Raw genomic sequence first — 11,920 nt, 5'->3', positions numbered from 1 at the left:
TTCACAATAGGTTCCTCCCTTAAATACTCTCTCTCTCTTCTTCTTTAGAGTTCTATTTAAAATAAAATACTAATATTTGAAATATTAAATTTGTAATTACAAAAATAACCAAAAATACAAAACACGTTAAACTAAAAACTGCAGGTTCGTAGTTGACAGCACGCGCCCACGCCTTATCAACAAAGTTCTTCTGACGTTCAAAATTTCTCCAAGAGAACAATCATCCTTAAACATCATCTTGTAACTCAATTTTAGCACTAATCAATAGAATTGCACCTATAAAAATAAAACACAAATAAATCACTATTATTAAGTGCAAAACATCGATATTAAGGGAAGTAAACAATGCAAAACTAGTGCATAAATGGCACTCTAACATAAGGAAAATCATCTTTCCACGTGGTTGGTTCTATAGAGCTTAGTGCTTTGTTGGCAATTGAGTGTGAAGTGCTATTATGAAGTCTTGAAGTGTACTGCACTTTAACTTTGTTCAGGCTTCGTAAACTATCCTGGATATTTGAGATACTCCAGAAAATTTATGTTCTGCTGCAAGTTCTTCTTGTAACCAAGCTTATGGCTTCTTGACAGTCAGATTCAAATATTAGAGGCATGCAACCAGCAGAAACTGCAGTTTCAATTGCCATTTTTATTGCTTTCGTTTCTAGAGTAGTGACATCTCCATAATATGTGGTTTTCTTTTGAGCTGCTGCTACAAACTTTCCTTCTAAGTTTCTAATGATTGCTCCCAAGCCTGCCACCAGATTCTTTTGCTTTATTGCTGCATCCACATTCACCTTGAACTATCCTATTAGAGGAGATTTCCAATGCTAGTTTCCCAAGCTACTCAGACTCACATGGAATGCTAGAACAGGAGATTTGATTTTCTTGTATGAATTTACAATTGCTTCTGCTTGTGCCAGCGATACCTATGAATCTTTTCTCTTTCCCTCAAAGACAAAAAGATTCCTTGAGTGCCAATTTGCCCAACATAGAGCTACAAGGAATTATATCTTTGGTCTACATCTCTTCGCTGCCAGAGCATGCAACACTCTAAGTAGGTCTTGATTTACAAAAAGTTTCATATCTTTAGAAAAATCTGTAATCCTCCATGACTTCCGTGATGAACGTGGGAAGGGTTTTCTCCTTGTTCACCACACTTTTGGCACATGAATATTTTGTGCAAAACATTTTTCTTCCAAAGATTTTCTGCTGTTAGGAGTATATTTTGTGCAGCCCTCCGTATGAATATCTTAAATTTCTCTGGCAATTCCAGCTTCCAAATTTCAGACTATTCTGAATGACTTCTCTTTGATGGGCCTGGACAATATGAGATTCTAAGCCCAAAAGCAACTCGATAACCACTTTTAACCGAGTAATCGCCATGTTTGTGAAAACCCCATAAAAGTTGATCTAGTCTTGGACATCTTGGCAGCGCAATCTTCAAAATTTGATCTACATCCTCAGGCATGAGTTGTTGCCCCACTAAACTTTCGTTCCACTTATGATCTTTAACTATCAATAGAGAAATTGTGGCATCTAAGGGCAAAGTGGGTGCTAACATTATCCTGAAAGTTGAGGGCTTTAGGATCCAGTTGCTGTTGTATTTTGACTTGCTATGTACTTCCTATTTTCCATCTCAAACCATAGTGAAGTATTTGTCTACCCCACAAAATACTTGTCCAAATGAAGGATGGTTTGTATCCCAATTCAAAAAATCTACTCTTTTAAAATATTGTGCTTGCAAAACTCTTGCCATCAATGAGTCAGGGAACTGGATAATCCTCTACCCTTGTTTAGCCTCTAAGACTTGATTGAAGCTAGATAAATCCATGAATCACATCCCTCTGTTGTGGAAATACGGGTTGAACAAATACTCATTCTCTAGTGATTGTGACTTCTAGAGAAATATAAATGTAACAAATAAATGCAAAAAAATAAAACAAAATACAATAATTATGTGATTCGGTGTAAACCCCAAAGTACTAAATTGTATCCTCACAGGAACACTCAAGTAGAAGTTTTCTCAAAACTTCCTCAAATTACTTCCCTTGCAATTATTCTCAAATTTTTGGATGCTCAACAAATGAAAAATTGCCTTTAACTTATAGGAAAAAATGTAGTGCACTATTGCATCAAACCCAACAATTTTGTCAACAAAAATTAGGTGCCTATCTTAGTAATTTGTTTTCAAATTTGTCTCTCCAATTTTGAATGCATGCATGTGTTTTTCTTTTCAATATGAATGCATGTTTTTCAATTGCATGAACCAACTAATTTTGAATGCATGTTTTGATTTTTTTAACAATTCTCTACCTTAGTGAAGATTTATCCAAATCTAAGCCAACTACAAAATTCCTTATATATCAAATCATCCTCGAATCTATGTCTTTTCCAATTATTTTTAAACTTGTAGGATATTGATCAAGTTTAGACAATGGTCAAACTTGATCGTTGTCACTACCTTGATCAACATATCTGCGGGATTCTCTACAGTCTTTATTTTCTGAAAAAGATTCTTCTCCTCATAAATAATTTCTCGCACAAAATGAAATTGAACATCAATATGTTTTGTACATGCATGATAAACTTGGTTTTTTACTAAGTGAATAGCATTTTTACTGTCACAATACACATTAATGTACTCTTGTATGAATCCCAAGTTTTCATGTAAACCTTGAACCAAATAGCCTCTTTAATAGCCTTTATATTTGCCATGTACTCGACCTCTATGGTTAACAGAATAACGATAGATTGTAATGTCCACTTCCAACTTACTTGCCCTCTAGAAAGAGTAAATACATATCTTGTAGATGACCGTCGTTTGTCCACATCACCAGTATAATCAGAAACAACATACCTGATCACACCTTGACTAAGTGTATCATCTCCCTCAAATAGTAAACCAACATCCACAGTCTTGTAAATGTACTGTAGAATTTATTTCACTGATTGCTAATGTCCTTTACTAGGATTATGCATATACCTGTTCAATAAACCAACTGCATGTGAAATGTCAGGCCTTGTACACACCATTGTATATATCAAGTTACTCACTGCATTGAATACGGAACTTGTAACATGTATTCTCGTTTCGCATCTGTTGAAGGAGATAGTTGTGCAGAAAGCTTGAAATGAGAAGTCAACGGGTTACCCATAAGTTTTGTCTGCTCTGTCATACCAAATTATTATAGTGCCTTCTTCAAATATTGCTTATGAGACTAGTTGATTTTTCACGAACTCTATGTCTGCATATCTCCATGCTTAGAATCTTCTTACTTTCACCCAGATCTTTCATCTCAAATTTTTTATTAAATTGAGTCTTCAACTTCTCAATCTCATATTTTCTCTTGGATGCTATTAGCATATCATCAACATGCAAGAGCAAATATATGAAAGATCCTTTTTGTACCTTGTGAAAATACACACTGTGACACCCTAAGCCAATCTCATATTGGCAAAGCATGGGAGAGGTGCTAGGTTTATAGGGGGTGATCTACATCTTAATTGGCAAGATGTGTTTTAAGGTGTATGGGTGCCCCAAGAACAAAACCGTGTAGGCCTTGTTAAGACTCAAAGCGGATAATATCTTGCCAAGTCTAGGTTTAGTCGTGACATTATGATATTAGAGCGGCTCCGCATGTCCTCTTGAGCGATGGTGGGGCAAACCTTAGCGAGGACGCTGAGTCCCCAAGGGGGTGTATGTGACACCCTAGACAAATTCCACATCGGCAAAGCACGGGAGAGATGCTAGGTTTATAAGGGGTGGTCTCCACCTTAATTGGCAAAACGTGTTTTGGGGTGTATGGGCGCCCTAGGAACAAAACCGTGCGAGCCTTGCTAAGGCCCAAAACGTACAATATCTTACCAGGTCTAGGTTGGATCATGACACACATAATGATCAAATTTATTTCTTTTACGCCTTTGTCTCCTCATAAATCGATCAAATCGGTTATACCACTGCTTCAGAGATTGTTTAAACTAAAAATGAATGAATCAAAACCAAACGTTTTCGAATAAGGAGAAACTAGTAATAGAGCTTCTTATGCTAGAGAAGAAATACCAACTCATGAAATACCACAAGGTCAATATTTTAGGAATAACAAGCCTAAAAAAGATTATAAAACTCCAGGAGAATATAGAGACGGACCAATCAATCATGATGGTGCATGATTAGATTTAGATTGTATCAAAGATAGAGGTAAAACAATTACTGTTTGGGTTAAATATATGAAAATGGCTTTTACATTTCACAAAATTGATAGGGATAATAGTATAGAATTCCTTAAAATTTCGTTTATAGGAATTGTATCTCATTGGTTTATGGGATTAAATGATAACCACAAAAATAGAATATTGTATGGAGAAAATAATGATCAAACGAAAGTGTTGATCAAGTTTTAAATAGATTCGAAAATGAAATAAGAAAAGAATTTTTAGGAGAAGATTGGGAAACCGATTTTCAATAAGAAATAAAAAGAAAACAGATAGAAAATTTAATGAAGCTAATAAGGCTTGAAATATGTAATATATGTTATTTAGAAGAATATACATGTAGCTTCGAAGAAATATATTATAAATGTGAAATTGATAAAGATGAAGATAACATATGCTATTACCATGATCTATATTTTGTAAAGATACCAGACCCATGGGATAAAAGGATTATGTTGGAATATAACAAAGAATACAAAGATACCACAGAAACTAATACATTAGGAAATAGGATTAGATTTGCTCAAAATAGAATTAATGAATGGTGTTCTGAAATAAGAGATAGAAGACTTATGAAAAGGCAAAATCGAGGATTATGTTGTTCTAGGTTAGAAGATCCACCAAGATTTGGATGTTTAGATAAAATCTATAAGCACAAGAAGAAATTCAAAAAGAAGAAATTCTTTAAAGCGAACAGAAAATATTACAAGAAAAATAAATATAAAAAGAAATTCTACAAGAAAAATAAATTTAAAAGAAGATCTAAAACCAATGCACCTAAAAAATGTAAGTGTTGGTTATGTAATGAAGAAGGACATTATGCAAATGAATGTCCTAAAAAGAAGAAAGCAAATATAAAAATATTTGAAGATTTCAATGATTTAGAATTAATCACCGATAGCAAAGATGTTAGTGAAAACTGTAGCATATATTATCTATCTGATGAAACTTTTAGAGGTTCTAATTCAGAATCTAATTCAGAATGAGTATAGAAGAATTAGAAAACAAAGATTTATATCAAGATGAAGAGTTAAAAGAGCAAGGTTCTTTTAATAGAGAATTAATATTTGATAAAAAGCAATATCTCAAGATTAATAAAAAAGGATTGGAATCATCTATGACTTCAGTTAATAAGTTAGCACAAGGCATTGCTAACACGATTAAAAGAAAAAAATATAGTGTATTTTAGTGCTATCGTAAGAGAAAAACCGATTGAAATTAGGTATGCAAGAGGAAATACAAATATACCATTATTATTAAAAACTGATATAGAAGATAGGATAAATAAGATAAAATCTAGTGATAGACTTAAAATTGGAAATGTTCATATTGGAGGAATTCAAGTCATGATTTTTTTTTTAAAGGAGAAATTTTCATTACACAGCCAAAGAATTACATAACCAGGGAGGAGGAACAAAATTCCACACTCCCGAACCTGACATAGAACTCCCCACTCGAGCAACAGTGTGAGCAGCGGAGTTCGCAGATCTACGAACAAAAGAGAACGCCACTTCTCCTAAGGATTGAGCCAAAACTCTACAATCTGCAATGATAGAACCAAAACCATTAGGATAGACAAGCTGATCATGTAAAGCATTAAAAACTAACAAGCTATCCATTTCTAGAATAACAAGAGTAAAAGGAAAAGTCTTGAGCCAGCTAAGGGCCTCCTTAACAGCAAGCGCTTCAGCTTCACGAGGATCAAAACTTCCGGGGAGAGAGCTGCTTTTTGCCGCAATAAAAACACCTCCATCTGAGTGCAGAACAGCCCCAAAGCTAGTCAGCCCTTTTTAACGAAATAGAGCAGCATCAACATTACACTTAAGCCACCCAGCCCTTGGCTTTGTCCAGCAAACAGAACCATGAACGAAGGAATCATGCTTAGGGGGGGAATAGAGGTCACTCTGACAAGCTTGCTGCCAAAGGAACAAACTTTGCCCAGCCACATTAACCACCTGCTGGACCCTCCCAATGACACCTTTCCAAACCATGTTATTTCTATTCAACCATAAACCCCAACAAATCATGGCTGCCAAGCTATAATCCTCAAGCTGACATCGATCAAACAACTCCTCCAACCACTGGTCAAAATACAACCAAGATCCATTGAAACCAATTATAGAGGAAATCCAACATGACTTAGCAAAAGGGCAAGTAACCAGAATATGAAAAATGGATTCTGAGGAGGAGTGGTAGATTGGGCATAGAACTGGTACCTCAACACGACGCTGCCGCAAGTTATCCGCGGTGGGGAGGACATTGGCCATAGCTCGCCAGAGGAAATTCTTAACTTTGGGAGGAACAGGGAGCTGCCACAGTTTACGCCAAACGCTGCTGCTGGGGGGAGAAAGCTTTTGGTCTAGCATGCGGTAGCAACTCCTAACAGTGTACAGCCCCTTGGGGTCAGGCAGCCAATACCATGAGTCAGCATCCCGCCCTGAGCTGAGAGGGATTCGGAGGATAAGATCGCGGTCCATGCTGTTGAAGATGTCAGCCACCACATCAAAGTCTCATTTACGTTGATTAAGCTCCATAAGACTGTCAACTGAGGCTTCTGAGATGGGTGCTGGAATGATCGAGGAGATGAAGCCGTTAACAGGGTCGGACAGCCAAGGCACACTTCCAATAACAGTGTGCTGACCCCCTCCGATTTGGATACGGCCGCCACAAGAAATGGCTAGCTGAGCTGACAGAATAGAGCGCCATACATAACTAGGATTGTTTCCCAGACAAGCCTCAACAAACGAGGAATGTGAGTAGTAACGGGCCTTGAAAAGACGAGCTACCAACGTATTGGGGTTGGTCTGGAGGCTCCAGCCCTGTTTACCGAGCATGGAAACATTGAAAAGATGTAAACTTTTAAAACCAAGGCCCCCATGAGTCTTAGGAAAGCACAACTTCTCCTATTTCAACCAGTTGATACCACCACTGCCCTGCCCTTTTCGACCCCACCAAAATGAGTTCATCATACGCTCTAACTCTCGGCAAAGCTCCAGGGGCAGAAGATAAATATTCATCGCATATCAAGTCATGATAAAAGCTCATTTTAGAGAAAGAATAAATAGTCCAGTAAATTTAGCAATACTGGATAATAGAATCAAAGATCAAAAACATGCGCTCCTTGGAATAATACAAGGAAACTTAAATTACAAAATTTTGATATTTAAAATATTTCCCAAATACTCTATAAGTCTAAAAGACAGAAATATAAATAAGACATTAACCTTATGTCATGATTTTAAATATTTTGACATAATGCATGATGGATCATATCCATATAGTATAACACATGCCATAGAATATGCATTAACAAATTCAGCAAATAGTAAAATGTTTGCTGATAAAGATTTTATTGAAATTGATAAATTATTCAATAAAGTTGGAAAAATACAACCTCCTTAAACTTTAAGAGAAATATATTTACCAGAAGAATGGGAAATAGATTGGGAAATGGATCTAAGTACTCAAGCTACCCTAATCAAAGGAAATACCATTAAAGCTATAAAATATACTCTAAAAGGAAGAATTTTCATAGGAAATAGAAGATCGTTCTCTATACCAAAAAGAGAACCAAAATTAAGTAGAACCCAAAGTTTTACTAGATGTAGTCATCTTGTGATACCACCATCACATGAAATATTAGCCGCAATTAGAAAAAATAATCAAAATCTAAAAATTAAGATTGAATATAATAATGGAAAATCATGGCACAAGACTTTTGCTATCCTTGATACAAGAGCTGCAAAATCTTATGTAGATTCTAAAATGATTAAATATCTAAAAAGAAAAATTTTAATTGAGGCTCATACTTATATAGGATTTATGGAGAAAGAAAGACATTAAGCCAATATAGTAAAATATTATTAAGAATGAAAGGGATAGAATTCATCTTTCCTTTTTTCATAGAACCAGATTATGAAACAGAAATAAGTCCTTTATTATTAAGGATGAACTTTCTTGAGAATTTTACTCCTTATTCTATAGGAGATAGATAAATAAGCTTAACAATTGAAGGAATTAAGCAAACCATATCAAGATGTGTCTAATCCTTTTATAGTATATATAAAAGTGATTATACCATATTATAAGTATAAGTCAGAATGGTTTCATGCTTTAATAGATACTGGTTCCGGAGTTTGCTTAGCTAATTCAAGATTTATCCAAAATCATATTGGAAAGATTATAAACCCTTAACAGGACATGGAATAAATGGCGAAAAAATCATCTTAGGAACATGTAGGATTAAAATTTTAATTCAAATAAAAAATTACATCTTAAGTATCCTTATATTTTGGTCTTATGATCATATGGGCGCAGATAAACTTTTAGGAGTCAATTTCCTCCGTCAGTTCACTTATATAATGACTAACGAATGAATTACTCTTAAAATGTCATGTAATCATTCCATTACCACACCGAGAATTTATAACCCTATTAGGTGAACAACTCAAAAATTACATTTTCGAAGCAGCCAGGGTGGTGAATACAATATAAAAATCAAGCAAGTCATATCAGATTATGAAAAAAAAATTAGAAAAAGTTGATAAAAATTTTGGAGAAAACCCAATTCAATTATGGGAAATTGATAAAACATATGAAAAAATTGAATTAAAAGATCCAAATGTTATCATAAGAGTCAAGCCTATGAGGTATGGACAAGAAGATAGACAAAAAATTGATAACAAAAATTTGATAAACAAATTACAGAGTTATTAGAACTCAAGATTATTCGAGAATCTAAAAGTCCTCATAGTAGCCCAGTCTTTATGGTTAGAAATCATGATGAAATTAAACGAGGAAAAGCTCGTATGGTAATTAACTACAAAGAATTAAATAAGTATACCAAATTCGATGGATACTTTTTACCTCATAAAGATACATTAATTACTTCTGTAATTAATAAAAAGATATTTAGCAAATTTGATTGCAAATCTGGATTTTGGCAAATTAAACTTGAAGAAGAAACTGTACCACTTACTGCCTTTAGTTACCCTCAAGGACAGTATGAGTGGATTGTAATGCCTTTTGGATTAAAAAATGCACCACAAATATTGCAAAGAAGGGTGGATAAAATCTTCAAAGAATTTCATGAATTTTGCATAATTTATGTAAATGATATTCTTATATTTTCAAATAATAAGATAGATCATGTAAATCATCTAATTTCTTTCGCAGAAAAATGCAAAAAACATGGAATCTTACTCTCTAAAAAGAAAGTTGAAATGATAAAACCCAAAATAGAATTTCTAGGGTTAATACTATATGAAACAGGAATTGAGATGCAACCCCATATTTCTGAAAAAATACATCTATTCCCACATAAATTAGAATCTAAAGAAAAAATTCAAAGATTTTTAGGGTGTCTTAATTATGCTAAAGGTTATATAGAAAACTTAGCTAAAAAAAGACAATCTTTACAAGGATTATTAAGAAAGAATAATATGAAATCATGGGAAGATCTACATACCAAGGTAGTGAAAAGATTAAAAGAAAAATTTAAAAATCTTCCAAGGTTAGGATTCCCTACCTCTAGTGATAATTTAATTCTTGAAATCGATGCTTCAGATAATCACTGCGGAGCAGTCTTAAAAACAGATTAAGAAAATATTTGTAGATATTCTAGCGGAACCTTCAAACCCGCAGAAATGAATTATCATAGTAATGAAAAGGAATTATTGGCTATTAAAAACGGAATAGCTAAATTTTCTTTATTTTTGTTACCAAAGAAATTTAATGTAAGATCCGATAACACTTAAGTCAAAGGATTTATATTCAATAAATTGCCTAATCTTCCTCATTATAAAAGATTAATTAGATGGCAACATTTTTTTGCTTAATATGATTTTGAAATTGAATATATTAAGGAATCTAACAATTACATTACAGATTTTCTTAGCCGAGAATATAATGGAACAGAGCATTTCCAAAATAATTAAGGGCATAATAATGTGCCCTGAAGGACAAGAATTACTTCTCAAAGGCAATAGTATGATTTATGCTGGGCTTGCCATGATAGATGATGCCCATGAAGAATTGAGCAAACTTTGCCTAGATAAAAGTTTGCAAGATCATCCTCAAGTCCAAACGTCATAACAATATATTAGCAATATGCTAAAAAAAGGTCCATTTTGAGGATCAATCTGAGGGATAGATCGCTCAGAGTTCTTCACAAAACTCAAAGGTCACATGTCCAGAGAGATATCTCACAATCAATGATCTTAAAGATCAATGTACAAAGAAAGAAGAATCTCAAGGATCTTTAATAAGCCTAAGACCCTAGTATGATAAAAGCGGACAGTCTGTCCCTATGGTTAAAAATTAAAATACCGATAGGAAGCGACTATACTTATGATTATAAAAGAATTAATAAAATAGCCTATGGGATTCATCCTAGCCAGACTATTATACCATACCATTCAGGGCTATATCCAAGGATAAACATTATGCCAGGAGCTGATCCAAAACTAATAAAAGACATGTTTAAATATGGTTTTCTTAACCTTGTTTATGTCAGTGATGATTGCAAAGAAATAAAAAAGCTCCTCGCAAAAGTTGTAGAGGCTGCTACTAATCTCAAAATGATATCTCAAACAAAAGATATTGATTTTATCAAGATCCTTACTGCTTGCCCTGAATATTGTGGTAGCAGGTGGTATCCAGCACAGCACATGATTCAAGTTGGAATTAGCAGCAAAAAAGTTAGTCCAACTGTTGATTTAGATCAAGTCTACAATGATTATGATCCTAAACTGTTCGAGCCAAAAGCTCTCACCAGCAAAAGGGTTATAGGAATGAAAGTCCTCTATGAATCTCTTGAGAGGATGAGTAAGGAGAAAATATGGCTCCACGAAGCCACAAAAGAGCATCTAATCTTTTCTATGAGTAGAAAAGAAAATATTTTACCCAGACAGGCCATATTAAAAAAGAAAAAGGGCATATATGAAAATCTCGTGGAATCCAGTTTACCGACACACCACGAGGTATGTAAGGTGCTAAAGCATCAGTTATCATGTGGCTACTGCTACGAAGGATCAAAAGGAGATTTTAGTGGGGAAGACATGTCTCCAGATGAAGATCTGATAATTGGCATGCGATGGGGACCACTACAAAAGATAAAAGATGCTATCCAAAAAGCATCAATAATTCAAAAAGAAAAGACTCACCAGATAAAGGTTGTCTGCCAACATGAAAAGAGGACAACTAGTGCCTTCAATGATGAAGATGGGGGGTCACCTTATCAAAAGGAAATCGAGAATCTACCACAAGAATCGAACATGTGTTATGTAACATAGTTAATCTTATCCCTTGAGATATATAAATGAAAGCATGTAAGAAAGGAAAGACAGCATGTGTCTAACCTTCAATTACCTATGTAATATATGTAACCTCCCTCTGTAAACAATTTCAATAATGAAATAAATAAAATGTTTTTGAGTGAAATTATCATCTTCCAGATATCTTAAACATCTTTTGAAAATTAACCAAGAATCTTACATGCCAATACTTGTACTAAACGAAGAAGATTTTCTATTACTAAGCACTCTTCCAGAGACAACTGCAAGGAAATCATTTAGACATATCCTATTAGGTCATTTTGGTGTGTGTTGTGTTGGGCCATGTGGAACAGTCTTTGAAGTGATCGTGTATGATGTGTGGAGCTATGGCGGTGCTGACCATGGACCTCTCTATGGCTGGAGGCAATAAGTGA

General features: G+C 34.4%; 1 protein-coding gene across 1 annotated transcript; it reads right to left on the bottom strand.

The window, feature by feature from the left end:
• Nucleotides 1-5,588: 5,588 nt before the first annotated feature.
• Nucleotides 5,589-6,689, bottom strand: LOC112098125. The gene is made up of 3 exons (XM_024183747.1): nucleotides 6,429-6,689; nucleotides 6,146-6,293; nucleotides 5,589-5,998 (listed from the first exon to the last, which is right to left on the bottom strand). The coding sequence occupies exons 1-3, from the start codon at nucleotides 6,687-6,689 to the stop codon at nucleotides 5,589-5,591; spliced, it is 819 nt and encodes a 272-aa protein (XP_024039515.1).
• Nucleotides 6,690-11,920: the final 5,231 nt, after the last annotated feature.

The sequence above is a fragment of the Citrus clementina genome, unplaced genomic scaffold (assembly GCF_000493195.1).
Source record: "Citrus clementina cultivar Clemenules unplaced genomic scaffold, Citrus_clementina_v1.0 scaffold_5, whole genome shotgun sequence".
Classification (NCBI taxonomy): Eukaryota; Viridiplantae; Streptophyta; class Magnoliopsida; order Sapindales; family Rutaceae; genus Citrus; species Citrus x clementina.
The sequence above is the reverse complement of the archived record's forward strand: the minus strand, read 5'-3'. Positions and strand labels throughout refer to the sequence as shown.